At 41.3% G+C, this 27,990-nt stretch overlaps 1 protein-coding gene across 1 annotated transcript in view; it reads right to left on the bottom strand.

The window, feature by feature from the left end:
- Positions 1 to 27,990, bottom strand: part of ca16b (carbonic anhydrase XVI b) — a 200,720-nt gene that overhangs the window by 47,504 nt on the left and 125,226 nt on the right. The window contains 5 exon segments of the mRNA XM_062997440.1: positions 3,869 to 4,053; positions 10,340 to 10,532; positions 12,103 to 12,260; positions 13,164 to 13,230; positions 21,755 to 21,850. Coding sequence (XP_062853510.1) covers positions 3,869 to 4,053; positions 10,340 to 10,532; positions 12,103 to 12,260; positions 13,164 to 13,230; positions 21,755 to 21,850 — 699 coding nt within the window.

The following is a 27,990-nucleotide window of genomic DNA, read 5'->3' as shown; positions in this document are numbered from 1 at the left end:
CAATATGTACTGTGAAATACTGAAGCAGAGCATGATCCCCTCCCTCCGGAAACTGGGTCGCAGGGCAGTGTTCCAGCATGATAATGACCCCAAACGCACCTCTAAGACGACCACTGCTTTATTGAAGAGGCTGAGGGTAAAGGTGATAGACTGGCCAAGCATGTCTCCAGACCTAAACCCAATATAACATCTTTGGGGCATCCTCAAGCGGAAGGTGGAGGAGCGCAAAGTCTCGAATATCCGCCAGCTCCGTGATGTCGTCATGAAAGAGTGGAAAAGCATTCCAGTGGCAACCTGTGAAGCTCTGGTAAACTCCATGCCCAGGAGAGTTAAGGCAGTTCTGGGAAATAATGGTGGCCACACAAAATATTGACACTTTAGGAACTTTCACTAAGGGGTGTACTCACTTTTGTTGCCAGTGGTTTAGACATTAATGGCTGTATATTGAGTTATTTTGAGGGAAGAATAAATTTACACTGTTATATAAGCTGCACACAGACTACTTTTCATTGTGTCAAAGTGTCATTTTGTCAGTGTTGTCCCATGAAAAGATATACTTAAATATCTGCAGAAATGTGAGGGGTGTACTCACTTTTGTGATACACTGTATATATATATATATATATATGTTATATATGACTCGTTTGTGCTCTTCCTCATCCGGTTCTTTGGTTCCCGCTCCCTCTTCTGAGGGTAGAGGATTATATTTAGGTTTGGACAGCTCTGAAGTGGGGGGAACTGGTTGTCGAGTTGGGGTAGGACCCGAGCTGGATGAATAGGTGAGCACAAACAAGTCTACATATATATATATATATATATAAAGTTTGTGGCAAGTGCTATATTTCAGCATGACATTGACCCTGTGCACAAAGTGAGAGCCATCATGACATGGTTTGCTGGGCATTTGTTAGTCACAGCTCTCCTCAAACAGGGTGGAGATCAACACCAGTAGAGAGGAAGCGTAATGCAAAAGGGTGATTGGATACGACTAGATTGGTAGAAAAATTGGGGGAAAATGACAGGGTTTGCTGTGTGGTTTGGTGTGGACAAACTACATGGTGTTGTGACCTCACACTACTGGACTGTGAGTCAGTCTTTTGAGTAAATGGGATAAAACTCCCACGGCCGTACTTTATGGGGGAACTCCATGTAAAGAGCCAAAATTTTGAAATCGGATGTCCATTAAGCTAATGGTCAGGTGTCAACATACTTTTGGTCAAATAGTGTGTTTCATTTATTCTGTCCACCACCTGTAGCTCATGATTTCAAATAAGTCAGGATAAAAAATCCATGATAATAGAAAAGTCATGAACAGCGGTTACTGATTTTAAATTTGTATCAATTTGAAATTTTTCTACTGTGACACAAATTGTAAAGTGTAATTTTCCGAGACAGAAACGTAGACGCAAAATTAAATTTATGTCAGCATTGTGCAGGCTAAAATTAGATTTATTCCTTGAAATCTCTCGTTCATTCAATTACATCCCATCACTCAGAATCGGAGGAGCTCAGGAGAATCTCATATAATAAAATCGGACGTGACTCCCTTATGCATTCTACCCCCAAATTGAAATAAAAATGTAAATGTGGCGCAAAGACGATTAGGGAAGCAGAATGTGTTGGAGTGGAGCAGTAATTGGGCTTTGGCGGCGGTGGGTGGATTTCTCCAATTGAATCCAAATGTAATTCGGTCGAGCCAGAAGAAAAGATTGGCAGGTTTTTATCAGAGAAGTATCCTCGGCTTGCTGGGCCCTTCTATGTTGTCATGGAAACCACATGTAGAAGACCAATCCGGCGGAGTGACTGACAGTCTGGAGAGATTGGGGCTCTCATTCATTAGAATCCTAGTAAGACAAAGCACATCCTGTCTATATCGCTAAACCCCACAAATTCTTTAGGGGTTCAGGGGTTCAGACACTGGTTTTGAGGAGCTACTTTCCGATTCTTTGCCTGCTTCCTGGAGCTTTAGCAGAGTAACCGTATATGATTTGAGCTGATATTACTTCTTAGTAGTTAATCCATCCTGGAAATACAACCAAGCATAATAAATGATGAAAATGCTGGCACAGCAGGTAGTTTCATGATTCTGGGTCGAATCCAGAGCTCAGATTACTTACTGGGTTACTTACTGGTCCTCCTAATCTCCATGTAGGTATCTAGTGCAACTCTAGATTCCCTTAGGTACAGTGTAAGTGTGTGGTATAAATATGGATTTAGGTAGCAGTGTGGAAAGCCTGGCAACCCTAAGAAGTTGCAAATGCTGTAAGGTGGCATTTTGATGGGGTGGTTTGGGTCCACTTGTCTCTTTAGAGGGAAGGGTCACTAGAAATCAATAAAAAGGTATTCTGGCTGATCACCTGATCAATATGATCAAAGAGTTTTGGTCCCCTCCAGGATTCCAGTGCAGCCATGTACATGGCACGATGAGTTACTAAATGGTTTAATGATAATGAAAATCATATACCCTTACATTCACTAGATCTTAACCCAACTGAACATCTGGTGGCGCAGCGGGATATTTCACTAGCACACCAGAGCTGAGATTCTGAACACCCCGGTTCGAATCTCAGCTTTGCTACCAGTCAGCTTGGTGCCATCTAGTGCGTACAATTGGCTGGGTGGGAAAAGACTAAGTGGGTGGGGTCTTCAAACACTGTGTAAGGACCCTGGTTAGGAAAAAGAACAGGTTGAGGGACTGTGCAAACATTGGAAGGGGCATAGAACAGGCAAATTCCCCTTCTTGAACGCAATCGAGATTCCCAGCAGTGGAAGACTAATTGGCTATGCTAAATCAGGAGAAAAAGGGAAAAAATGCATGAATAAATAGAGAAAAAATAAATAAATATTCGCTGGAAGTATGGTGTTGGGTGGGACAGTGGCTCGGTGGGTAGCACTGTCACCTCAAAGCAAGAAGGTCCTGGATTGTTTGTTTGTTTATTAGGATTTTAACGTCATGTTTTACACTTTGGTTACATTCATGACATGAACGGTAGTTACTCATTACACAAGGCTCATCACTTCACAAGGTTATATCAAACACAGTCTTGGACAATTTAATATTTCCAATTCACCTCACTTGCATGTCTTTGGACTGTGGGAGGAAACCGGAGCACCCGGAAGAACCCAAGCGGACACGGGGAGAACATGCAAACTCCACACAGAAAGGACCCGGACCGTCCCACCTTACATTTACATTTTTGGCATTTAGCAGACACCTTTATCCAAAGTGACTTACATTACAGTTACAGTATACAGTCTGAGCAATTGAGGGTTAAGGGCCTTGCTCAAGGGCCCAACAGCAGCAACCTGGCAGTAGCTACCTTCTGATTACTAGTCCAGTACCTTAACAACTAGGCTACGGCTTCCCACCTGGGGATCGAACCCAGGACCTTCTTGCTATGAGGCGAGGCGACAAAGCTACCCACTTAGCCACTGTGCCACCCAGGAGGGCCTGGGTTTGATTTCTAGGTGGAGCGGTCAGGGTCCTTTGTGTGTGGAGTTTGGATGTTTTCCATGTGTCCGTGTGGGTTTCCTTGTGCCCACCGAGAGCCGGGATAGGCTCCAGCACCCCTGTGACCCTGATTAGGATAAGGGGCTTAGAAAGTGAGTGAGAGTGAGTATGGGGTTTCATTCTTTTAGTACAGTTTTAAAATCTATCAATGAATTTGTATCTCAGCGTATACATATATTATTAATAAAACATATTTATTATTTTTTTACTGTCAGATTTTATTACGTGTGCTATTAATTATTATTATGGTGTAATATGCTCTGATTTATTAAAAACCATTTGCCATAAACAATAGTGTGTATTAATATACTGATACAGTTATGCTATTTTCTCTTAGGTCTGCCGCTGGACACTTACAGGGTGCTGCTCACTGGTCTGGGTGAAGGTCTTCTCAAAGGCAATGCCGTCCTTATCCCAGCTGTAGGAGACAAGAAAGCCTAAAAGGGGTGGGTGGTATACGATCGAGGGTCGATCCCAGGTCAGCACCAGTGCCGTTCGGTTCAGCGGATGAGCCTTCATGTTGTCAGGGATGCTGCTGCAGACTGCAGAGATAATTGAGACGAAACATGTAACTTCGGTTCTCTGCTCACATCAGGAAGAAGAAGAGAAAACTAGAGCATTGCTCTCATTTGATTAGGGATGGTGTGATTGTGGATAAACGAGGTAAATTATGGTGGGAGCACAACCATGTTCTGGGGCGCTCGGGTCCCTGGCTACAGCCGGAAGGTGAGTCTAAATCTTTTATTGCAGTCTGACTCACTAAAGTGTTCCCAGCAGTAAACGCTTCAAAATAAGCCAAATAATACATGATTTCATTTGAGGCTGCCTTAAAGCTTTCAAGTCAGCCGCCGCTTCTGTTTGTGTGCTTGTCTTTGGTTTTGCTGGTGTACGTGACTATATGCATGCATGCGCGTTTATGCTCATATATATGTTAGCAAAGGTTTGGTCGTTCTAAACACGTTCTGTTGAGTTACTAATACAAATGAGTTGCTTTGCCAATCTCGAAAGGAATTAAACTTTAATATGACATTATCTATCTATATACAGTGTATCACAAAAGTGAGTACACCCCTCACATTTCTGCAGATATTTAAGTATATCTTTTCATGGGACAACACTGACAAAATGACACTTTGACACAATGAAAAGTAGTCTGTGTGCAGCTTATATAACAGTGTAAATTTATTCTTCCCTCAAAATAACTCAATATACAGCCATTAATGTCTAAACCACCAGCAACAAAAGTGAGTACACTTCTTAGTGAAAGTTCCTGAAGTGTCAATATTTTGTGTGGCCGCCATTATTTCCCAGAACTGCCTTAACTCTCCTGGGCATGGAGTTTACCAGAGCTTCACAGGTTGCCACTGGAATGCTTTTCCACTCCTCCATGACGACATCACGGAGCTGGCGGATATTCGAGACTTTGCGCTCCTCCACCTTCCGCTTGAGGATGCCCCAAAGATGTTCTATTGGGTTTAGGTCTGGAGACATGCTTGGCCAGTCCATCACCTTTACCCTCAGCCTCTTCAATAAAGCAGTGGTCGTCTTAGAGGTGTGTTTGGGGTCATTATCATGCTGGAACACTGCCCTGCGACCCAGTTTCCGGAGGGATGGGATCATGCTCTGCTTCAGTATTTCACAGTACATATTGGAGTTCATGAGTCCCTCAATGAAATGTAACTCCCCAACACCTGCTGCACTCATGCAGCCCCAGACCATGGCATTCCCACCACCATGCTTGACTGTAGGCATGACACACTTATCTTTGTACTCCTCACCTGATTGCCGCCACACATGCTTGAGACCATCTGAACCAAACAAATTAATCTTGGTCTCATCAGACCATAGGACATGGTTCCAGTAATCCATGTCCTTTGTTGACATGTCTTCAGAAAACTGTTTGCGGGCTTTCTTGTGTAGAGACTTCAGAAGAGGCTTCCTTCGGGGATGACGACCATGCAGACCGAGTTGATGCAGTGTGCGGCGTATGGTCTGAGCACTGACAGGCTGACCTCCCACGTCTTCAACCTCTGCAGCAATGCTGACAGCACTCCTGCGCCTATCTTTCAAAGACAGCAGTTGGATGTGACGCTTAGCACGTGCACTCAGCTTCTTTGGACGACCAACGCGAGGTCTGTTCTGAGTGGACCCTGCTCTTTTAAAACGCTGGATGATCTTGGCCACTGTGCTGCAGCTCAGTTTCAGGGTGTTGGCAATCTTCTTGTAGCCTTGGCCACCTTCATGTAGCACAACAATTCGTCTTTTAAGATCCTCAGAGAGTTCTTTGCCATGAGGTGCCATGTTGGAACTTTCAGTGACCAGTATGAGAGAGTGTGAGAGCTGTACTACTAAATTGAACACACCTGCTCCCTATGCACACCTGAGACGTAGTAACACTAACGAGTCACATGACATTTTGGAGGGAAAATGACAAGCAGTGCTCAATTTGGACATTTAGGGGTGTAGTCTCTTAGGGGTGTACTCACTTTTGTTGCCGGTGGTTTAGACATTAATGGCTGTATATTGAGTTATTTTGAGGGAAGAATAAATTTACACTGTTATATAAGCTGCACACAGACTACTTTTCATTGTGTCAAAGTGTCATTTTGTCAGTGTTTTCCCATGAAAAGATATACTTAAATATCTGCAGAAATGTGAGGGGTGTACTCACTTTTGTGATACACTGTATATATATATATATATATATATATATATATACAATGGGGAAAATAAGTATTTGATCACCTGCTGATTTTGTAAGTTTACCCCCTTACAAAGACTTGAACAGTCTATATTTTTTATGGAAGGTTTATTTTAACAGAGAGAGACAGAATATCAACAAAAAATCCAGAAAAAAAAACATTAAATAAAGGTTATAAATTAATTTGTATTTAATTAAGGGAAATAAGTATTTGATCCCCTACCAACCAGCAAGAATTCTGACCCCCACAGACCGGTTATGTGCCCATGAGGCACACAAATTAGTCCTGTCCCTGTATAAAAGACTCCTGTCACAGAATCAGTTTCTTTCATTAAAATCTCTCGACCACCATGGGCAAGACCAAAGAGCTATCAAAAGACGTCTGGGACAAGATTGTAGACCTGCACAAGGCTGGAATGGGCTACAAGACCATCAGCAAGAAGCTTGGTGAGAAAGAGACCACTGTTGGTGCGATAATTCGAAAATGGAAGAAATACAAGATCACAGTCAATCGCTCTCGCACTGCAGCTCCATGCAAGATCTCACCTCGTGGGGTAAGAATGATTCTGAGAAAGGTGAGGTCAGCTCAGAATTACACGGGAGGAGCTTGTCAATGATCTCAAGGGAGCTGGGAGCAGAGAAATGCTTTTTTGTTGATATTCTGTCTCTCTCTGTTAAAATAAACCTTCCATAAAAATTATAGACTGTTCAAGTCTTTGTAAGGGGGTAAACTTACAAAATCAGCAGGGGATCAAATACTTATTTCCCCCACTGTATATACAGTATATATATATATATAAAATATATTTTGTTTATGCATTTTCTTGCCTTTTCTCCCGACTTTTTAGCACAACCAATTGCCCGATTGCGTCACGCTTCCTCTCCACTAATGCCGGCCTCGGCTCTGATTTGAGGAGAATGAAGCTAACCCACGCCCCCTCCGACACATGGACGGCAGCCGTATGCATCTTTTCACCTACACTAGACGAGATCAGCTGCGGATCAGCTCTGTGTACGGAGAGACACACCCTGATCCGCACTCTTTTCCCCGCCTCTGTGCAGGCGCTATCAACCAGCCAGCAGAGGTCGTAGTTGCATCAGTCATGAGAGAGTCCCTATCCGGCTTAATGGCCCACCCCTACATGAACAACAGGTCAACCGTTGTTCATGTGGCTGCTCAGCCCAGCCGGCAGGCAGATGTATTCGAGATCCCAGCTCTGGTGTGCCAGAGTGTGTTTTTACCGCTGCACCACCTGAGCGGCCAATATGACATTATCGAACTATTCATATTTATTTTTTTAAATGAATAAAATAGTAAATAGAGCAGGCACCAAAGTAGATAGGTAGCCCTCTAGTTGGTCAAGTATTTTTTTAGTCCCTAAGCTAAATGACAATCTTTAAGCATGCTTTACACTTTCACTGTTGTGTTTAAACACACCAACAATGCACTTTCTGATCAGGGTGTGGCTCTCCATGCACAAGGCTGATCCGCATATGAACTCGCCTCGTACAGGTGAAAAGATGCAGTCGGCTACTGCACACGTGTCGGAGGGTGTGTGTGTCAGTTCGCTCTCCTAAAATCGGGGCGGGGGTCAGCACCAGTAGAGAGTAATCGTAACGCAATTGGGTAAAAATTTGACACGCTAAAAAATCGGGAGAAAAAGGGAGAAAATGCATTAAAAATAATGATAAATAAAGCCATACTTATATTTAGCTTGTCACTGAGCCTCAGCTTATAATGCAACACAATTTAGCCTCAGTACCAGTCTTTTAACCTCAGATTTGTAATAATAATAAGCAGAAATAAAACCCTAGACACTAGTTTAATTGGTTTTAAACAGAGACGTATTGGTTGAGTAAGCTACTGAAACCATCACAGAAACAATCTTAACGGCTGTTTTGCTTTTAAAATTCCTCATCATGTTCTCTGCACGTAGCACTTTCATCAGGCAGGGTGGACGGTACATGTAATACCTGATAAGGTCATTATTGTAAAAGCTTTTTTAATGGGCGTATCAGCACCAGCAACTGCTCAACAATCCAGAAACAAAAAAAAAGCGTGTGTGGACGGAGGAGGAAAGCAGATAGCGAGAAGAGACGACAGACTGAGTGGAGGACAGGGAGTGATTAGAAAAAGGACATCAACAATGGAAGTTAGACTTAATAGGTACGTCAGAGTGACTCAGCAAGAGACCATTACTCTCATCAGCTCAATCAGCGGCATGCTAATCAGCCCTACTGCCGCTGCCCAACCATTATATCAAGGGGGGACCACAGATCTGAACACACACTCACGAGCACAGATTTATTTTTAAAGTAAATAATACAGCTTGTCAGGCTGTAAGTGTAAGACAGTCACACTCTGAGACAAACAGCTTACGGTAACACAAACTGATAGCAAAGACCCAGAGTAAATGTGACAGACAGAGATTTACAGTCTGAGTAAAACAAAAACTGACAGGACAGAAATTTCTCTCACTGCTGGGTTTTTAAAATTGATTCTGCCAAAAATCAGTCCGGCAAAATTGCATCTTATTTCTGCCACACAGTAATCATTTGCTTAAGTTTATTTTTAGAATGAATATAAATGATGATTACTCTGCACAGACTGTTTTACATGGTCTCTATTCATCATCGCCCAGAGCAATCAATTCCCTCTGCAAGCAACAGAAACAACGCTCATCAGTTATAGCAAAAGCAAATCCAATCCAGGTCATTTGCTTTGTGTGGCCTAGAAAAGCTGCTCTGGGGAGGAATGGTCACTTCATGGTACAATCCACTACAGTACAGGTGAACTGGTCATAGGTTTAGTACATGAGGAAAAGTCATTCTACTGTGATAAATAGAGCCACATGGGCTTAGAAGCACTTTGGAAAACCATTGTCACTTGACACAGCTCGCCACTGCTTTAACAAACTGATAAACAAAAACAAAACTAGCCGAAACAATGTGCAGAACTGCATGCCCAGCTCTTAAGCTGTGCAGAGTGGACAAATACTTGGCCTAATAGCATAAGCATATGGACATAAATATTACTAACATCTAACAGATATCCATCCTGAAACTTTAGTATACAAGCCATATTAATTCAATGCAGATAAATGCCACAAATTCTCTGGGCCTGAGCTAATCTTAAATAGACCAATAGTGGAAACTGTTAAAACGTGTTTCTAAAAAGACATGGCCAAGTGAACACCTCAAACCATTCCTGAACCATTTTAGCTTTGTGGCAGGGTGCATTATCCTGCTGAAAGAGGCCACAGCCATCAGGGAATACCGTTTCCATGAAAGGGTGTACATGGTCTGTAACAATGCTTAGGTAGGTGGTACGTGTCAAAGTAACATCCACATGGATGGCAGAACCAAAGGTTTACCAGCAGAACATTGCCCAAAGCATCACACTGCCTCTGCCGGCTTGCCCTCTTCCCATAGTGCCTCCTGGTACCATGTGTTCCCCAGGTAAGTGACGCACACGCACCCGGCCATCCACGTGATGTAAAAGAAAACGTGATTCATCACACCAGACCACCTTCTTCCACTGCTCCGTGGTCCAGTTCCAATGCTCACATGCCCATTATTAGCGCTTTCGGTGTATTCTGACACCTTTCTATCAGAACCAGCATTAACTTCTTCAGCAATCTGAGCTACAGTAGCTCGTCTGTTGGATCGGACCACACGGGCCAGCCTTTGCTCCCCATGTGCATCAATGAGCCTTGGCCGCCCATGACCCTGTCGTCGGTTTACCACTGTTCCTTCCTTGGACCACTTTTGATAGACACTGACCACTGCAGACCGGAAACACCCCACAAGAGCTGCAGTTTTGGAGATGTTCTGACCCAGTCGTCTAGCCATCACAATTTGACCCTTGTCAAACTCTCTCAAATCCTTTCACCCATTTTTGCTGCTTCTAACATCAACTTTGAGGATAAAATGTTCACTTGCTGCCTAATATATCCCACCCACTAACAGGTGCCGTGATGAAGAGATAATCAGTGTTATTCACTTCACCTGTCAGTGGTCATAATGTTATGGTGTGTATATATATATATATATATAAATATATATATATATATATATATATGTATATACAGTATATATTAATTCAATATTAAGTTTTTTACTCTGACCTCTGGAGGTCTCTGTGTCTGTGGGACCGTGTCCATCAGCCATAGGGTCTGGAAGCCAGGCATCCTTCACTGCTGATTTAAAGATGAGTCGATTATCCAGAGCTTGAATGGGCCGATGGTTGTTTCTGAGGTACTCCACCGACTTTACATGGTCCTGCTGCTCAGTAGTGAAGATGGAGTAGAATGCTTCTAACTGTAGTAAAGACAGGAAAAAAAAGAAATGCTGATGAGCTGCGACCAACGTGGTTGTGACTTTTTAGTGACTTATAATGAACATACAATCTCTCACTCTCCAAGTGTCAGTTTCCTCGGCCGTATCAGGAAACTGATAGCTTGTGTTATGACAAGGCAGCCAGCGTTTGACAACCAACAGCGCATCAGCTATTAAGTGCACACGTCAAGAAAAATATCACAATTTCTTCAGCTGAGTGTGAGCATGTAGATCATCCAGACAAGCCTGAGTAAAGTGATACCCGATGTGAAAGACCCAACCATGAGGGCAGAACAGAAAGCATGCTGGGTAAGAATGGATTGGACTGATTAAGTGAAGTGCTTGAATAAAGTACAGTGATAATCCCCACTGGAGAGCAAATCTGTGGCCCTTTATTCTTCACATGGCCTTTTAGAGAATGATTTAGTGAAGCTTGTGATCCATGCAAAATGTTCTCAGGTGTGTGTGTGTGTGTGTTTGTACTGTGCCGCTCTAAATAATATTTACTGTAGGGTTGCATTCCTACAAATTTCACATTGGTAAATATATTATCTTGTTGATTTTGATACTAGGAACTCTGGGATCAATTCCCAGGTTGAGCGGTCCTAGTCCTTTCTGTGTGGAGTTTGCATGTTCTCCCCGTGTCTGTGTGGGTTTCCTCTGGGTGCTCCGGTTTCCTCCCACAGTCCAAACACATGCAGTCAGGTTAACTGCCGTAGTCAGGTCCCTAATTGATCTAATATGCATTGGGTCTGTCTGAAAACCTAGTGAGCTACATAGACGCATTTTACGTCGTCCTATGCACGCTCTGAGAAGAAGGCTGTTCAAATTCTTAGATGCCTTAAATTGCTGCCTACTAAGGTGCCTTATTATATCAAAGTAATAATCTGACTAAATAACAAGGGAGCATCTGATGCCTCCTTAGCACTGAAGGCAATCCCAGCATTCAGTGCAGCACAACTTTTTTTCACAAAAAATTACAAATATTGCGGACAAATACGGAACAACAAACGGAGTTATTTTCAATTGTAAAAAAATTCTTATTGATTTTTTATTTGTATAAAGGTGTACAAGTGTCTTTATTTGCAAATTCTGTGTTAGCTTAGTAAGCAAAAACTCTGGTGTTGTAATCGCTAAGTAGTGCGTCTAGATAACCTGCCTTATAAGTTCGATGTCTTATTAGAATCCTCTCTACTTAGGCAGCTGCCTAGGTAGGTAGTAGGCAGCAAGGCAGCTCACTAGATTTTCCAACAGACCCATTGATTACTATATTCATCTAGACCCGCAGACTCCAATGTAACAATGAAATAACAAAACATTTATAGACACACACTGTTTAGCTTTTCTACGTTCAGTACATCCAGTATTCTTGAAATTTGGGTTTTATAAATCATGGTTTGTATAGACATTTAATCTGAATAAACAACCAGTAGAACCCTAAAGTTCTACTAAAGCTTCACCTTCATTCTGTTGTGTTTGTTTTTTATATGATACTGTGCTGATCTGATTGAGTGAGATAGTGTAGGTGCTTATGCATGCATGAGTGTGTTACCTGATGGTAGGAAAGATAAACTGGTCGGTTAAAAATGATCCACTCCACTACTTTACTACACGGAGGAGTAGTCAGGGATCCAGTGTAACGATAGTAGCTCCCCAAAGAGGACGGCAGCAGATCCCGTAGTATGACAGGTCCAAGGTTCGTCTCCTTTTCTAATGAAAGAAACACACAACAAATATAAAACCCTGTTATTTTTGTTTTTTTCACTGTTCTATCTGTAATCATGCGGCGCCAATCCATCTCAGAGCTTCGGCCATTCATGTCATAGCCAATCGTCCCTGTGTTGACGCCCGTACAGCCAAAATCATTGCTGAGATGGTAGGCTAACGTAATACACCACTGCGACACATGAGTGCCTAGCTCTCAGTTATTTCAGGCTCACATTGCCATTTTCTACATTCATTTATTCATTCATTCACTGCTTTATCCTGGTCAGGGTCGCAGTGGATCTGATTCGTTACGCAAAAAGGCAGGAAACACCCCAGACAGGTCGCCAGTCCATCACAGGGCAGACACACACACACACACACACACATTCACACACACAAACTCACCCTTAGGGTAATTTTAAGTAGTGAATCCAAATATTTAATATATTATATATAACATGTATTGGAACTAGGGCGGCATGGTGGGTAGCACTGTCGCCTCACAGCAAGAAGGTCCTGGGGTCGATCCCCAGGCGGGGTGGTCAGGGTCCTCCTTTCTGTGCAGAGTTTGCATGTTCTCCCCGTGTCTGCATGGGTTTCCTCGGGGGGCTCCAGTTTCCTCCCACAGTCCAAAAACATGCAGTCAGGTTAATTGAAGACACTGATTTGGCCTATAGGTGAATGGGTGTGTGTATGAGTATGTGTGTGTGTGTGTGTATGTGTCTGCCCTGCGATGGACTGGCGCCCTGTCCAGGGTGTTACTGTGTGCCTTGTGCCTAGTGAAAAGCTGGGATAGGCTCCAGCCCCCCCCCCGCGACCCTAAGTGGATAAGTGGTTAGGAAAGTGAGTGAGTGAGTGTATTGAAACTTGTAACATTGATGTAACATTTCAGCATTTTTAACTTACCATGATGAACAACCCGTTTGAGACCTGAAATAATGGGCTCAGCTGCTGGATTGTTCTTTCTGCCTACCTAAAAAGTCAAACAGAAAAGAAAACTTACATATGCTAACACAGGTTATTATAGTTCAGTCATTATTACTGCCACAGGTGAATCATTAGTATAGAATCATCTAATTATCATATAGAATAATTTAGTATAGCTATTAGTTAGCTATTAATTAGCAAAGTAAAAGCAATACATCAGGACCATTGCGTAATATGCTGTCAAATAATCAATGAACCGCCAACACATAGACTCCACAAGACATCTGTCCAATACCAGCAGGTCATTTAACTTCTGTACATTGCAAGGTGGACGGACCTACAGTGTGTCATGGTGTCACCACATAACATTGAGGAAACTTCTATTTAATGTCCAGATGGCTTATACTTGCATGCCCAATGTAGATGTTTTTGACGGTGAACAGGAGTTAACATGGGCACTCTGACTGGCCTGTGATGTGATTATGCAGCCCCATACACAGAAAGATGTAAGGCACTGTTCATTGTGACGCAAATACCTCACCCGCAGTATACAAATTATCTTCAGTTTGAGCCACAGTAGCTCTTCTGTTGGTACGTACTAGACGCCATAGCCTTCACGTCTTCTGGCAGCAATGAGTCTTGGCTGCCCAACATCTTCTTAGTGGTTCATGGCTTGTCCTTCTCAGACTATTGAACTTTGGTTTTCTGGAGGCAACCCTTGCTGTTTAGAAGACACCTCAACACAGTTGTTTCGTCATAACGATTTGGCCCTTGTCAAAGTCACTCAAGTTTGTATGCTGATCATATCTGCTGCATTCAATACATGAACTATGAGTAAAAACCATCAGGCCAACATTTAATATCCCTGATAATTACATACTTAAGTGTTACAAAACTGGCATTCCCAAGCACGTTTGTATGGCGTGGTCCTAATGTCTTGATTGATTTGTATATCTCACAATACAAGATTGCTCGTGTTATCAGATCTAGTGTTTCTTTTTAATACAATTTGTGATTATGTATTTTCTTTTTTATTCTGTGAATACAATCACCTCCCCCATCCTTCCTCATTTCTCTTACATGAAATAGTATAAAGCAATTCTGCTCAAGTGATTTTAGATAAGCAGTTGTGAGTTAACAGGAGTTCTTTATAGATTTATTTTAACTGTAATTCATTTGTGCACTACTAACAATAAGCCTCACTGCTGTCAAAACATAACACATTTACCTCCATATTCTTACAGTTTTTACTACCTGAAAACAGACCTACATTCAACACACCTGTGCTCCACATTTATTTTTTTGAGAAATAGACCTGTTACCAGTGGGGCAGCATGAGAAAAGTGTGTATGTGTCTTTGTGTGAATTAAAAAAAGAAAAAAAAAAAAACCCCACACAGTGCGCATCACACTCTGCATGTTCATATCACAGATGTGTTTTAACCAAGGCAATTCATTGAAGCTGCTGCTATAATCGTCACTCTAATCACAAACACGAGCTAATTGACAGTACAAATCAAATCAAGCCTATTCAAAGAATGAAAAAGGCATCATGTTCTGTACTTTTCACTGAATAAATACAACCACAAATAATCACATCACACTTTGCCTCAGGAACAGGTTGAGAGGCATCATGTCTTGTTGTCTATGTTATTTGATAGCTACCAACAAAAAGCAGCTCTACTTTTAGAAGATAATGGCTAAAAGTGTCAGCTGGTCAACATGCTTCTCTTTTTGTTGTTCTTAGGTATTGCTGCCTTTTTGTTTTGTTTGGCCTGTACATTTGTAATTCAGTGCAATGATATTTTACCAAACGATATAAAGCCCTTTCCTTTAATCAAAAATATTCCAAGTTTTAAATATATACAGGGGTTGGACAAAATAACTGAAACACCTGTCATTTTAGTGTGGGAGGTTTCATGGCTAAATTGGACCAGTCTGGTGGCCAATCGTCATTAATTGCACATTGCAACAGTAAGAGCAGAGTGTGAAGGTTCAATTAGCAGGGTAAGAGCACAGTTTTGCTTAAAATATTGCAATGCACACAACATTATGGGTGACATACCAGAGTTCAAAAGAGGACAAATTGTTGGTGCACGTCTTGCTGGCGCATCTGTGACCAAGACAGCAAGTCTTTGTGATGTATCAAGAGCCACGGTATCCAGGGTAATGTCAGCATACCACCAAGAAGGACAAACCACATCCAACAGGATTAACTGTGGACGCAAGAGGAAGCTGTCTGAAAGGGATGTTCGGGTGCTAACCCGGATTGTATCCAAAAAACATAAAACCACGGCTGCCCAAATCACGGCAGAATTAAATGTGCACCTCAACTCTCCTGTTTCCACCAGAACTGTCCGTCGGGAGCTCCACAGGGTCAATATACACGGCCGGGCTGCTATAGCCAAACCTTTGGTCACTCGTGCCAATGCCAAACGTCGGTTTCAATGGTGCAAGGAGCGCAAATCTTGGGCTGTGGACAATGTGAAACATGTATTGTTCTCTGATGAGTCCACCTTTACTGTTTTCCCCACATCCGGGAGAGTTACGGTGTGGAGAAGCCCCAAAGAAGCGTACCACCCAGACTGTTGCATGCCCAGAGTGAAGCATGGGGGTGGATCAGTGATGGTTTGGGCTGCCATATCATGGCATTCCCTTGGCCCAATACTTGTGCTAGATGGGCGCGTCACTGCCAAGGACTACCGAACCATTCTGGAGCACCATGTGCATCCAATGGCGGTGCCGTGTATCAGGATGACAATGCACCAATACACAGCAAGACTGGTGAAAGATTGGTTTGATGAACATGAAAGTGAAGTTGAACATCTCCCATGGCCTGCACAGTCACCAGATCTAAATATTATTGAGCCACTTTGGGGTGTTTTGGAGAAGCGAGTCAGGAAACGTTTTCCTCCACCAGCATCACGTAGTGACCTGGCCACTATTCTGCAAGAAGAATGGCTTAAAATCCCTCTGACCACTGTGCAGGACTTGTATATGTCATTTCCAAGACGAATTGACGCTGTATTGGCCGCAAAAGGAGGCCCTACACCATACTAATAAATTATTGTGGTCTAAAACCAGGTGTTTCAGTTATTTTGTCCAACCCCTGTAGATTGTAATTTGGACCAGGTTTGTTGCAAAAGGCACTTTTTATTTAAAAAGAAATCATTTCAAACAACTACATCTAATGTACATTTGAATCACTAGGGGGCACTATGGAGCAGTACGAGATCATTCATTTAATGTTTGTTTTACATTTTACATTTTTAGCATTTAGCAGACGCTTTTATCCAAAGCGACTTACATGATGAGCTGAACACGATGAGCATTTGAGGGTTAAGGGCCTTGCTCAGGGACCCAACAGTGGCAACTTGGTGGTGGCTGGGCTTGAACCGTCAACCTTCTGTTTACTAGTCCAGTACCTTAACCACTGAGCTATCACTGCCCTGCCCTTTTACCATCGCTTTATTCTACTTTATTCTAACGGTGGGTCCAATTCACAAGGCGAAAGGTAGGAAACACCCTGGACAGGTCTCCAGTCCATCACAGGGCAACACATATTCACACATCTCATCCCTAAGGGTTCTTTAGCTTGTCCAATTAACTGCATAACCTTAACTGCATGTTTTTGGACTTGTGGGAAGAAACCAAAGCACCTGGAGGAAACCCACACAGACATGGGCAGCATTGCAACATTTAAACTCCAGAAGCATTTTCTTGGAGGATACAGATTTTGTTGCCAACTGTGTATTTGTAGATATTTAATATGTTTTGATAAGCATTTTATCAGATATGTCACTGAACTAGGACAAAATGTCAAGATTGTGATCCCACATGTGTACATATTGATCAACTGACCACATACATCGTGCCCGATGGCACACACAAAGTTGAGGAGGTGGAGAAGAAGGAAGACATAGTACATCTGTCAAGATGCCAGTTGTGGTAGTCAATACCAATACAAACAAATATGGAAATTCCAACAATATGAAACTACCAACAAACAGAATACTCTGATAATATCCAATATTAATCAAACTATATTGTGCAATTAATAATACTGGAATCTCGATTTAGAGAGAATAAAATTGTGCTTAATAGAGTTAAAAGAAGTATTATAAGCCATGGCTTTTAACCGATGTCTGTATTTAGTCGGTCTTTATTGTTATTTTGTGATACTTCTCCTACTAGGGGGGCACTGGAATTTATGAACTACTGAGTAGCATGAAAGTAAATATGCAGTGTTAGCTTAGAATAGTAGGCAGCAAAGCTTATTGGGAATTTTCTTATTAAAATACAGTAATTCATTGATGACTAATGATTTTAGTGCCCCATAAAAGCTATTTTTTTCAGACTATTGATAGCAAGTCAATTCCTACGGCATTATTATTGACATCTAATAACAAGCCAACTAGACTTATAAGAACAAAACAACACTTGGGTTCTATTTCATAATCAGGATCAGGAAGCTTGTACTTGAGGAAACACAACAGAGTAACATTAACAAACATAAACAAAAACACCAATAACATCTTATATTCAAGTTATTGCACAGCACAGTGGCTTAGTGGGTAGCACTATCGCCTCACAGCAAGAAGGTCCTGTGTTCGACCCCCAGGTGGCGCGATCTGGGTACTTTCTGTGTGGAGTTTGCATGTTCTCCCCGTGTTTGTGTGGGTTTCCTCCCACAGTCCAAAGACGTGCAAGTGAGGTGAACTGGAGATTATCCATGACTGTGTTTGATATTAAACTTGTGAACTGACGAATCTTGTGTAATGAGTAACTATCGTTTATGTCATGAATGTAACCAAAGTGTGTAATACATGACATTAATATTCTAATAAATAAATAAAATATTCAAATTATTAGAGCATGACACAGTAGCATGTAAGTTCCAAGCATGCTAGCTTCCAGTCTGTTAGCTATGCAATTAAGAATAAGAGTTTCTTTAGAAAAGGAATTTATTTTGGTATGTGTATATACAGTATATATACTGTATATATATATAGTATATATATATATATATATATATATATATATATAATAGGTAAATAAGGTCTGCAAATGTATTGAGTAAAACAAATCAGCATGCCAACAGTCATCTGAACATTTTCTTTAATGGAAACTATTAGACTGAAGAATCTGATCTGTACAACAGCACAGACATGGCTTATTCTACAAACACAATAAAATTTCCTGCTTGTGACTAGTTCCAAATGCTACAATATTTTGAAATAACAACACTTAAATTGTTATGCTAACCATATATATTGTAATAAAATATTAGATTAAATTTGAGAAAAATGCATAGTAGAAGATTGCTTGTGTTATCAGATCTAGTGTTCTTTTAAATACAATCTGTAATTATGTATTTTCTTTTTTATATTGTGAATACAATCACATCCCCCATGCTTCCTCATATCTCTCATGAAATAGTATAAAGCAATTCTGCTCAGTTGATGTTAGATAAGCAGTAGTGAGTTAACGGTTCTTTATATTTCTATTTTAACTGTAATTCATTTGTGCGCTACTAACAATAAGCCTCACTGCTGTCAAAACATAACATACTTACCTCCATATCCTTACAGTTTTTTACTACCTGACAACAGACCTACATTCAACACACCTGTGCTCCACATTTATTTTTTTGAGAAATAGACCTGTTACCAGTGGGGCAGCATGAGAAAAGTGTGTTTGTGTCTTGGTGCAAATTAAAAAGGGAAAAAAAGCCTAGTAGAAACATTTTCTTAGAGGATACAAGGACTTTTGTTGCCCACTCTATATTTGTAGATATTTAATATGTTTTAATAGCTTATATATATATATATATATATACTGTATATATATATATATATATATATTTTTTTTTTTTTTTTTTTTTTTTTTTTTTTTATGCATTTTCTCCCCTTTTTCTCCCGACTTTTTAGCATGTCCAATTGCCCGATTGCGTCATGCTTCCTCTCCACTAATACCGACTTCCGCTCTGATTTGAGGAGAACGAAGCTAACCCACGGCCCCTCCGACACGTGGGCAGCAGCCGTATGCATTTTGTCACCCACACTAGGTGAGTGCATATATGTGTACTGAGAGACACACCCTGATCCGCGCTCTTTCCAAGCCTCTGTGCAGGCGCCATCAACCAGGCAGCAGAGGTCATAGTGCATCAGTTCCGAGGAGTCCCTCTCTGGCTTAATACACCACCCCTATATGAACAACAGGCCAATCGTTGTTTATGTGGCTGCTCTGCCCAGCCGGAGTTTTAATAAGCATTTTATCAGATAAATCACTGAAATATGACAAAATGTCAAGATTGTGATCCCACATGTGTACTATTGATCTACGCCAGCTACTCGCTGTCTTTGCTGTGATGTATGATGCAATATCTTTAACCACATACATCATGTATTCACAGTATTTCAGAATGCTAACAATATTATTGCAAGTAAAATGTGTAGTATGTAATTGGGAGGCAACAACTATTTTGTGTGTTTATGCACCTCTGTTACTTTGGATAAGAGAGTCTATCAAAAAATACTAATCTAAAGGTATTCATAAAGTGGTTCTGAATACAGTGGTGGCTCACTGGTTAATACAAATCAAGATTAATTTATCCTCAAGACAGCATACACAATCTAATGGGCAGGTAAAGAGAGTGAACCAGGAGATCAGACATTTCCTCCAAATATACTGCATTAACAAAATCAGCAAGACTGGAGCTGCTTTCCACCATGGGCTGAGTAAGCGCAGAACTTTTCATCACAGTCTTTCTAGTGTGTGCTGGGATACCAGCCTCCACTCTTCCCATGGTTAGAGAAGCCTTCAGATGTGCCAGCACTAGGTTCAGAAGAAGTGAAAAACTCTGGGAGGAGACACACGTCCACATCTAATGAGCAATCAGAAGACAAAAACTCCAAGCAAATAGACATTGCAAATCTAAATCTGCCATCTGGGAGGAGATACAGGGGAATACGTGCCAGGACCAGTCGGCTCAGGAAAAGTTTCTTTCCCATCTCAATCACATTACTGAACACAGTGTAGCGTGTTAATACCACCAACACCCCGGACTACACACAGGATCTGTGCTTATTCATATGCTTATTATTATTATTGTTATTACTACTATGTATATATTACTATGTACATATGTAGTATGTACAGACATAATACCTTATAGCTATAGTCCATCCATCCATCCATCTATTCATCTATCATTCAATCTGTCTATCTATCCATCCATCCATCCATCTATCATTCAATCTGTCTATCTATCTATCCATCCATCCATCTTTCAGTCTATCTATCCATCCATCCATCCATCCATCCATCTATTTTCCATCCATCCATCTTTCTATCTATCTATCCATCCATCCATCTTTCTTTCAACTATCCATCCATCCATCTATCCATCCATCTTTCTATCTATCCATCCATTCATTTATCTATCTTTCTATCCATCCATCCATCATTCTATCTATCTATCCATCCATCCATCTATCATTAAATCTGTCTATCTATCTATCCATCCATCCATCCATCTATCTTCCATCCATCCATCTTTCTTTCAACTATCCATCCATCCATTTATCCATCCATCTTTCTATCTATCCATCCATCCATTTATCTATCTTTCTATCCATCCATCCATCCATCCATCCATCCATCCATCTATCTATCTATCTATCTATCCATCCATCCATCTATCCATCCATCCATCCATCCATCCATCCATCTATCTTCCATCCATCCATCTTTCTTTCAACTATCCATCCATCCATCTATCCATCTTTCTATCTATCCATCCATTCATTTATCTATCTTTCTATCCATCCATCATTCTACCTATCTATCTATCTATCTATCCATCCATCCATTTATCTATCTTTCTATACATCCATCCATCATTCTATCTATCTATCCATCCATCCATCTATCATTCAATCTGTCTATCTATCTATCCATCCATCCATCCATCCATCTATCTTCCATCCATCCTTCTTTCTTTTAACTATCCATCCATCCATCTATCTATCCATCTTTCTATCTATCCATCCATCCATTTATCTATCTTTCTATCCATCCATCATTCTATCTATCTATCCATCCATCTATCTTTCTATCCATCCATCCACCTGTCATGCTGACAGTTAAGTCCCCGCTTTATCCCCACATTTACATGTAAATTATTAAATAAACAGCTGAGAAAATGTTGATGCAAATTAGAAGTCTGATACTGAAATCCTACTTATGTTTGTCTGTAATATGTGTGAGCTAGCAATCTGATAAGCATTTAGCTGGCTTGCTGTGATAGAATGGCAAGAATACCTGATGGAATTTTTAATCTGCATATTCATGAATGTTTATGAATCCAGGTATTTTATTTGAGTTAAGGACATAGAGATGTTACTAGACCATTTTATTATTGCAAATATTCCTTTATTATTGTATTGGTTCAAAATGACATGTTTAGGGCATTGCAACCAGTTTTGATTTGACGTACGCTTGTTGCTTATGCTAACAATTGATTAAAATGATTGTTTATAGCTGTGTGGGTGTGAAGCAGCCCCTCACCTGAAAGAAGACAGCCATGGCAGCGATGATTCTCCTGTCCTTTATTGCAGTGCTGAGACTGTCAAAGTCGTCTGAATTATAGAAGAAAATCTGCATCTGTAAGCACACACAGGTAAATGTGATTGGCTCTTGGCCTTTTAATAAACTGACATAGCACAGATGAGCTTATACTTATGCACTGCTTTGCAATAACTGCAAAAAAAAGTATTTATTAAATTGCTATTTGTGAGGAAATTCTATTTGACTGATTTACAGCTTTTTGTCATGCAAAAAATCCCATTCCTATCCTTAAAGTGAATAAACAGTCTCTCATGCGTATCCATATTTAGAAGACGAGCCACTTTTTTGACGTTTGTGACAATTAGGGATTATACATTTTCTCTGAGAAAGGATTAGAAGAATATGCAGAGCTTCACATCAAATATAACATTGTGTCTGTTCCTTATGAATATTGTCTCAGTGCAGATATTTAAAAGAACAGTTTAAATTACTATTTGCTCCAGAAAATGTGCACAAAGTAAAAGAAGAGATAAAGACAGAGATTGGTAAAATGATGGGATTAGCATTGGCTGTGACTCATGTTCTGACTGAACTAATCTCTGGCAAGCCATCATCTTTCAGCATAATTCCCTTACCATCTTTGTGTTTACACACCATGTAAAATGGAAGACGTTTGTTCAGGGCTCTCAAAAAGAAGTACGCCATTTACTTGCTTTGAGTCGCATTTAGGCAAAATCTAATTCTGCTTCTTAATCCCTTATTATATGTTAACACAACACTGGCAAACCTCGCATGACTTCTATTACTAATTTGGGGTCAGAACAATCAGAAAGAAATCAAAAACAGGCAGAGATTAAAACCAGGAGATCACTATTTGAAGAAAAAAGAAACAGGACCAGAAAACACTGATCAGTAACACAAACATAAGTCAGGAAGAAGGACAAAAATCAAGAACTTGAATCCAAGGCGCTCAGGTGGCGCAGCGGTAAAACATAGCACACCAGAACTGACATTTTGAGCTTGTCGTTTCGAATCTCAGCACTGCTACAGGCAGGCTGTTGTTCATACAAGGTGGGAGCTAGACAGGGATTCCTTATAACTGATGCAATTACGACCTCTGCTGGCTGATTGATGGTGCCCGCACAAAGCTGAGGGATAGTGTGTGATCAGTGTGTGGCTCTATGTACACAAAGCTGATCCACATATGAATTCGCCTCGTGCAGGTGAAAAGATGCACACATGTCGGAGGGGGCGTGTGTCAGTCTTGGCTCTCCTCAACCAGGGTGTTCGCATATATGATGACAAACTCGGCAGGGCACTAATAAACACTAATTCTCCAGTTAGTAGAAAACAGATGATTACAAGGAACAGAACAGGGAGTAGAGATACAGATGTGAAGCACATGGGTCATTGCCTTGGGAATGAAGGACCAGCTTGGATCAGTGACAGGACCAGACAGCCGACTGGGCCCGACAACCAGACTGAAGGGTCAATTGGTGCAGTGAAGCTATCCTTGTAGATGTCGGGAGACGTCACAGTGGCAGCCACTGGACATAATAGCAGAGGCATGATGGTGGCTCGACAGAGGCTTAGCAACAGCCACTCAGAAACCAGGCAAAACAAGATAATGACCACTCAGAAGCTGGGTGATGGGTTAAGAAAATAAGTCACAAGACCTGCAAGTCTATTGCAATTGACTCATTGTGTCGTTTGCCCAGAAACTGGCCAGTTTATGCTGATGGCTGATTCCATTACTAGTAGATTGTCAGTGTACATTTTTTATTTTTTATGCTTTAAACAAGTGACAGTTTGGGAAAAATAGACAACTGAAAAAAACTGAGAATACTGGGGTCATAAACTTCAAGCAAGGTACTTCAAGAATTGTAATTGTAGGTTGCCCAAAATAATTAACTAATGCATCCATGTAACACAAGTCCGGATACCTTTAATTTGAATTAATGTTAAAATCCAAAACAATAAACATTTCTATTTGTAGTTTAAGTGCTCTACATTTGTAGTTCTTTAGACCCTTAATGTACAAGTGAATTTTAGAGACTGGCCTGCTATTAAGACCAACAGTGGTAGGTTCCTATTACAACACCTCAGAGCATCCAGGCAGGAGCAGCTAAACACCATCCAGCACTATCAAACAACATGAGCAAAACCATTTAAGAATAAAAATGCTGCAAAGGAATTAAACCTTTAATACAATAGAAGCAACAGAGCCAGAATCCCGCTAATGAGAACCGATCTGTCTCCCTAAGATTTTCTGTGACTGCAGCCCTAATGGTGCCATTTGTTGCCTGTCTCTGCAGTCACATATTTAGTCTTCATAAGGTTCACATTAGCCAAACTGTGCTCACAGAAGTGTTTAATTTACTCAGTTAGTGCTGACCTGAGGTCTACACATGTTCACTTACACATGTTTAGCCAATGTATAATAGGACACTGAACATAAGGGGCATACACTACCAAATATATTCTCAAGATATACAGTGTATCACAAAAGTGAGTATACCCCTCACATTTCTGCAGATATTTAAGTATATCTTTTCATGGGACAACACTGACAAAATGACACTTTGACACAATGAAAAGTAGTCTGTGTGCAGCTTATATAACAGTGTAAATTTATTCTTCCCTCAAAATAACTCAATATACAGCCATTAATGTCTAAACCACCGGCAACAAAAGTGAGTACACCCCTAAGAGACTACACCCCTAAATGTCCAAATTGAGCACTGCTTGTCATTTTCCCTCCAAAATGTCATGTGATTTGTTAGTGTTACTAGGTCTCAGGTGTGCATAGGGAGCAGGTGTGTTCAATTTAGTAGTACAGCTCTCACACTCTCTCATACTGGTCACTGAAAGTTCCAACATGGCACCTCATGGCAAAGAACTCTCTGAGGATCTTAAAAGACGAATTGTTGCGCTACATGAAGATGGCCAAGGCTACAAGAAAATTGCCAACACCCTGAAACTGAGCTGCAGCACAGTGGCCAAGATCATCCAGCGTTTTAAAAGAGCAGGGTCCACTCAGAACAGACCTCGTGTTGGTCGTCCAAAGAAGCTGAGTGCACGTGCTCAGCGTCACATCCAACTGCTGTCTTTGAAAGATAGGCGCAGGAGTGCTGTCAGCATTGCTGCAGAGATTGAAAAGGTGGGGGGTCAGCCTGTCAGTGCTCAGACCATACGCCGCACACTACATCAAATTGGTCTGCATGGCTGTCACCCCAGAAGGAAGCCTCTTCTGAAGTCTCTACACAAGAAAGCCCGCAAACAGTTTGCTGAAGACATGTCAACAAAGGACATGGATTACTGGAACCATGTCCTATGGTCTGATGAGACCAAGATTAATTTGTTTGGTTCAGATGGTCTCAAGCATGTGTGGCGGCAATCAGGTGAGGAGTACAAAGATAAGTGTGTCATGCCTACAGTCAAGCATGGTGGTGGGAATGCCATGGTCTGGGGCTGCATGGGTGCAGCAGGTGTTGGGGAGTTACATTTCATTGAGGGACACATGAACTCCAATATGTACTGTGAAATACTGAAGCAGAGCATGATCCCCTCCCTCCGGAAACTAGGTCGCAGGGCAGTGTTCCAGCATGATAATGACCCCAAACACACCTCTAAGACGACCACTGCTTTATTGAAGAGGCTGAGGGTAAAGGTGATGGACTGGCCAAGCATGTCTCCAGACCTAAACCCAATAGAACATCTTTGGGGCATCCTCAAGCGGAAGGTGGAGGAGTGCAAAGTCTCGAATATTCGCCAGCTCCGTGATGTCGTCATGGAGGAGTGGAAAAGCATTCCAGTGGCAACCTGTGAAGCTCTGGTAAACTTCATGCCCAGGAGAGTTAAGGCAGTTCTGGGAAATAATGGTGGCCACACAAAATATTGACACTTCAGGAACTTTCACTAAGGGGTGTACTCACTTTTGTTGCTGGTGGTTTAGACATTAATGGCTGTATATTGAGTTATTTTGAGGGAAGAATAAATTTACACTGTTATATAAGCTGCACACAGACTACTTTTCATTGTGTCAAAGTGTCATTTTGTCAGTGTTGTCCCATGAAAAGATATACTTAAATATCTGCAGAAATGTGAGGGGTGTACTCACTTTTGTGATACACTGTATACTGATATAAGTGTAACTGCTTCATAATACGATGATGAGGACCATCCCTTAAATATTTGCATTGCACTGTGCATACTAAATGTTGGGCTGATGATAGTATGGGCAGCATAAAAAACTAAATGACTATGATAAGGGCCAAATTGTTATGGCTAGGAAACTGGGTTGAAGCATCTCTGCAAAAGCAAGCAGTGCCAATCATGGTAAGTGCCCCCGCCATAAACCGCCACCAGGTTGTTGGGCAGCCAAGACTCAGCAAAGCCAAAGGACATATAGGCTATGGCGTCTGGTACAGACAAACCAAAGAACTACTGTGGCTTAAAATGCCAATACTGGTATTTGCATTTTGGTAATGAATGTGTCACAAACAACATCAAACCCTCCTGGTTATGAGGCTGCATAGAAGGTCAGTCAAGGAGCACCACCAATGGGCACACAAGCATTAGAACTGGACATTAAACCATTGGAAGAAAGTCAACTTGACAGATAAATACTCTTTTGTCCAAGATCATGGTGGGACAGCTGGGCATATAAGCATTGTTCAGTGTGTCAGTGAGAGCAAAATCAGAGTAAATATTGTACCAACTATAGGTCGTTTTAGTAGAGAGCTAAACAGATTATTAGGGTCAGAAAAGAGATGTTTATGTTTGGGCACCAGGGGCACAATTAATTTCAAATGTCTTCTAGAAGTGTGTAAGGCAGTAGTATCAGACGTAACAGATTTACGCCCTAGTACTGGCAACCAGCTACAGGTGAGTCCTTCCAAGACCCTTAAATAAGTGTCTGCATAAATGTCTCTTAGACTACTGACATCATCTAAGTCGTGACCTTGATAAAACATCAAATTGTTACATCAAAAACTTTTTAAAGGGCTTTGATAACCACTCTAAGAATTTGTGAAATAATGCCCTAACTAACCAAACAGCAAGAAGAATAAAGTTTGATGCTTGCACTCGCCAAAAATAGGTAAGAAGACATTTCTATGTCTGCACAAAATGAAAAGCCCAAGGATCCTAGCAAGGTCTGGTTCTGAGATTGAGGGCTGGCATCAACTTTCTGGGAATTGGACTTGGAGGCAGCGAGATCCTCCTTAGAGACTGTAAACAAACTAGTTTATTACTGATTTGTCGGCCATGCCGTGTAGTCTAGGGCCACGGACCGGTCATTTATTACCGGGCCGCACAGAAAGAATAAATAATTAGAGATTGCTACATCAGCAATGAAAACACTGCTTCCATTTCCAACACACGGGTGTTTATCATCTCCTATCACCCCCAGGTGGAAGCAGCGTCTCACTGCAGCAAAAAAAGCTAATTTGTGAGCAGTGTAGTTATTCTATTTTGAATCCTCCCGCCTGCCGGTCCGGAAAAATTTTATTTTATATGAAACCGGTCCGTGGTGCAAAAAAGTTTGGGGAGCGCTGCTCTAGAGAGCACTCTAAGATGTTCCTTATGCCTAGTTCACACTACACAATTTGTGCCCTGATTTTCGCTCGCTGACAGGTCGCAGTTAGATGCGGCCGATCGGAAGCGACTCGGTGTTCGCTCGGGGCTCAAAAAACGGCTCTCGATCGCTATGCGCGAACTGTTCAACAAATCAATTCGAGAAGCTCGCCAAGTGCTCGCCTATGTTAAAAAAATGGACCTGTCGCGATTTAAAATCATGTAGTGTGAAAGGTGTTGCAATCAGGTTGTGACTGTTATAAATGCAAAATGCAAAAGGGAAACCCTAGGGGAGGAGATAGTCAAAATACATCAACACACAAGCTTTACAGTATTTGTGACTTACACGCCAATACATAATACCAATGATGCATTGCAAAAAATATTCATTTGATTTCTCACTCTCTCTTCAGAACAGACAATCCCTGCCGGCCGCATAGCCAATTCCACTCCTTCACCCAGATTCATTTATTTTTCCCTTTGCTTTTACACTGCACATCAGCCCTCAAACAACTTTGATCGCTTGCTTATTGCTGGGTTGCCTTTTTGGACAGGGTATCATTGAACACCTCGTCAGTTCTCGTGTGTGTTTACTTGAGAAAAAAAAAGTTTGGGAGACCAGATAGACTTGTCTGAGGTTCCTCATGATGATAGATAGG

This window comes from Trichomycterus rosablanca, chromosome 6 (genome assembly GCF_030014385.1).
Source record: "Trichomycterus rosablanca isolate fTriRos1 chromosome 6, fTriRos1.hap1, whole genome shotgun sequence".
NCBI lineage: Eukaryota > Metazoa > Chordata > Actinopteri > Siluriformes > Trichomycteridae > Trichomycterus > Trichomycterus rosablanca.
This window is presented reverse-complemented; position numbering and strand designations above follow the sequence as displayed.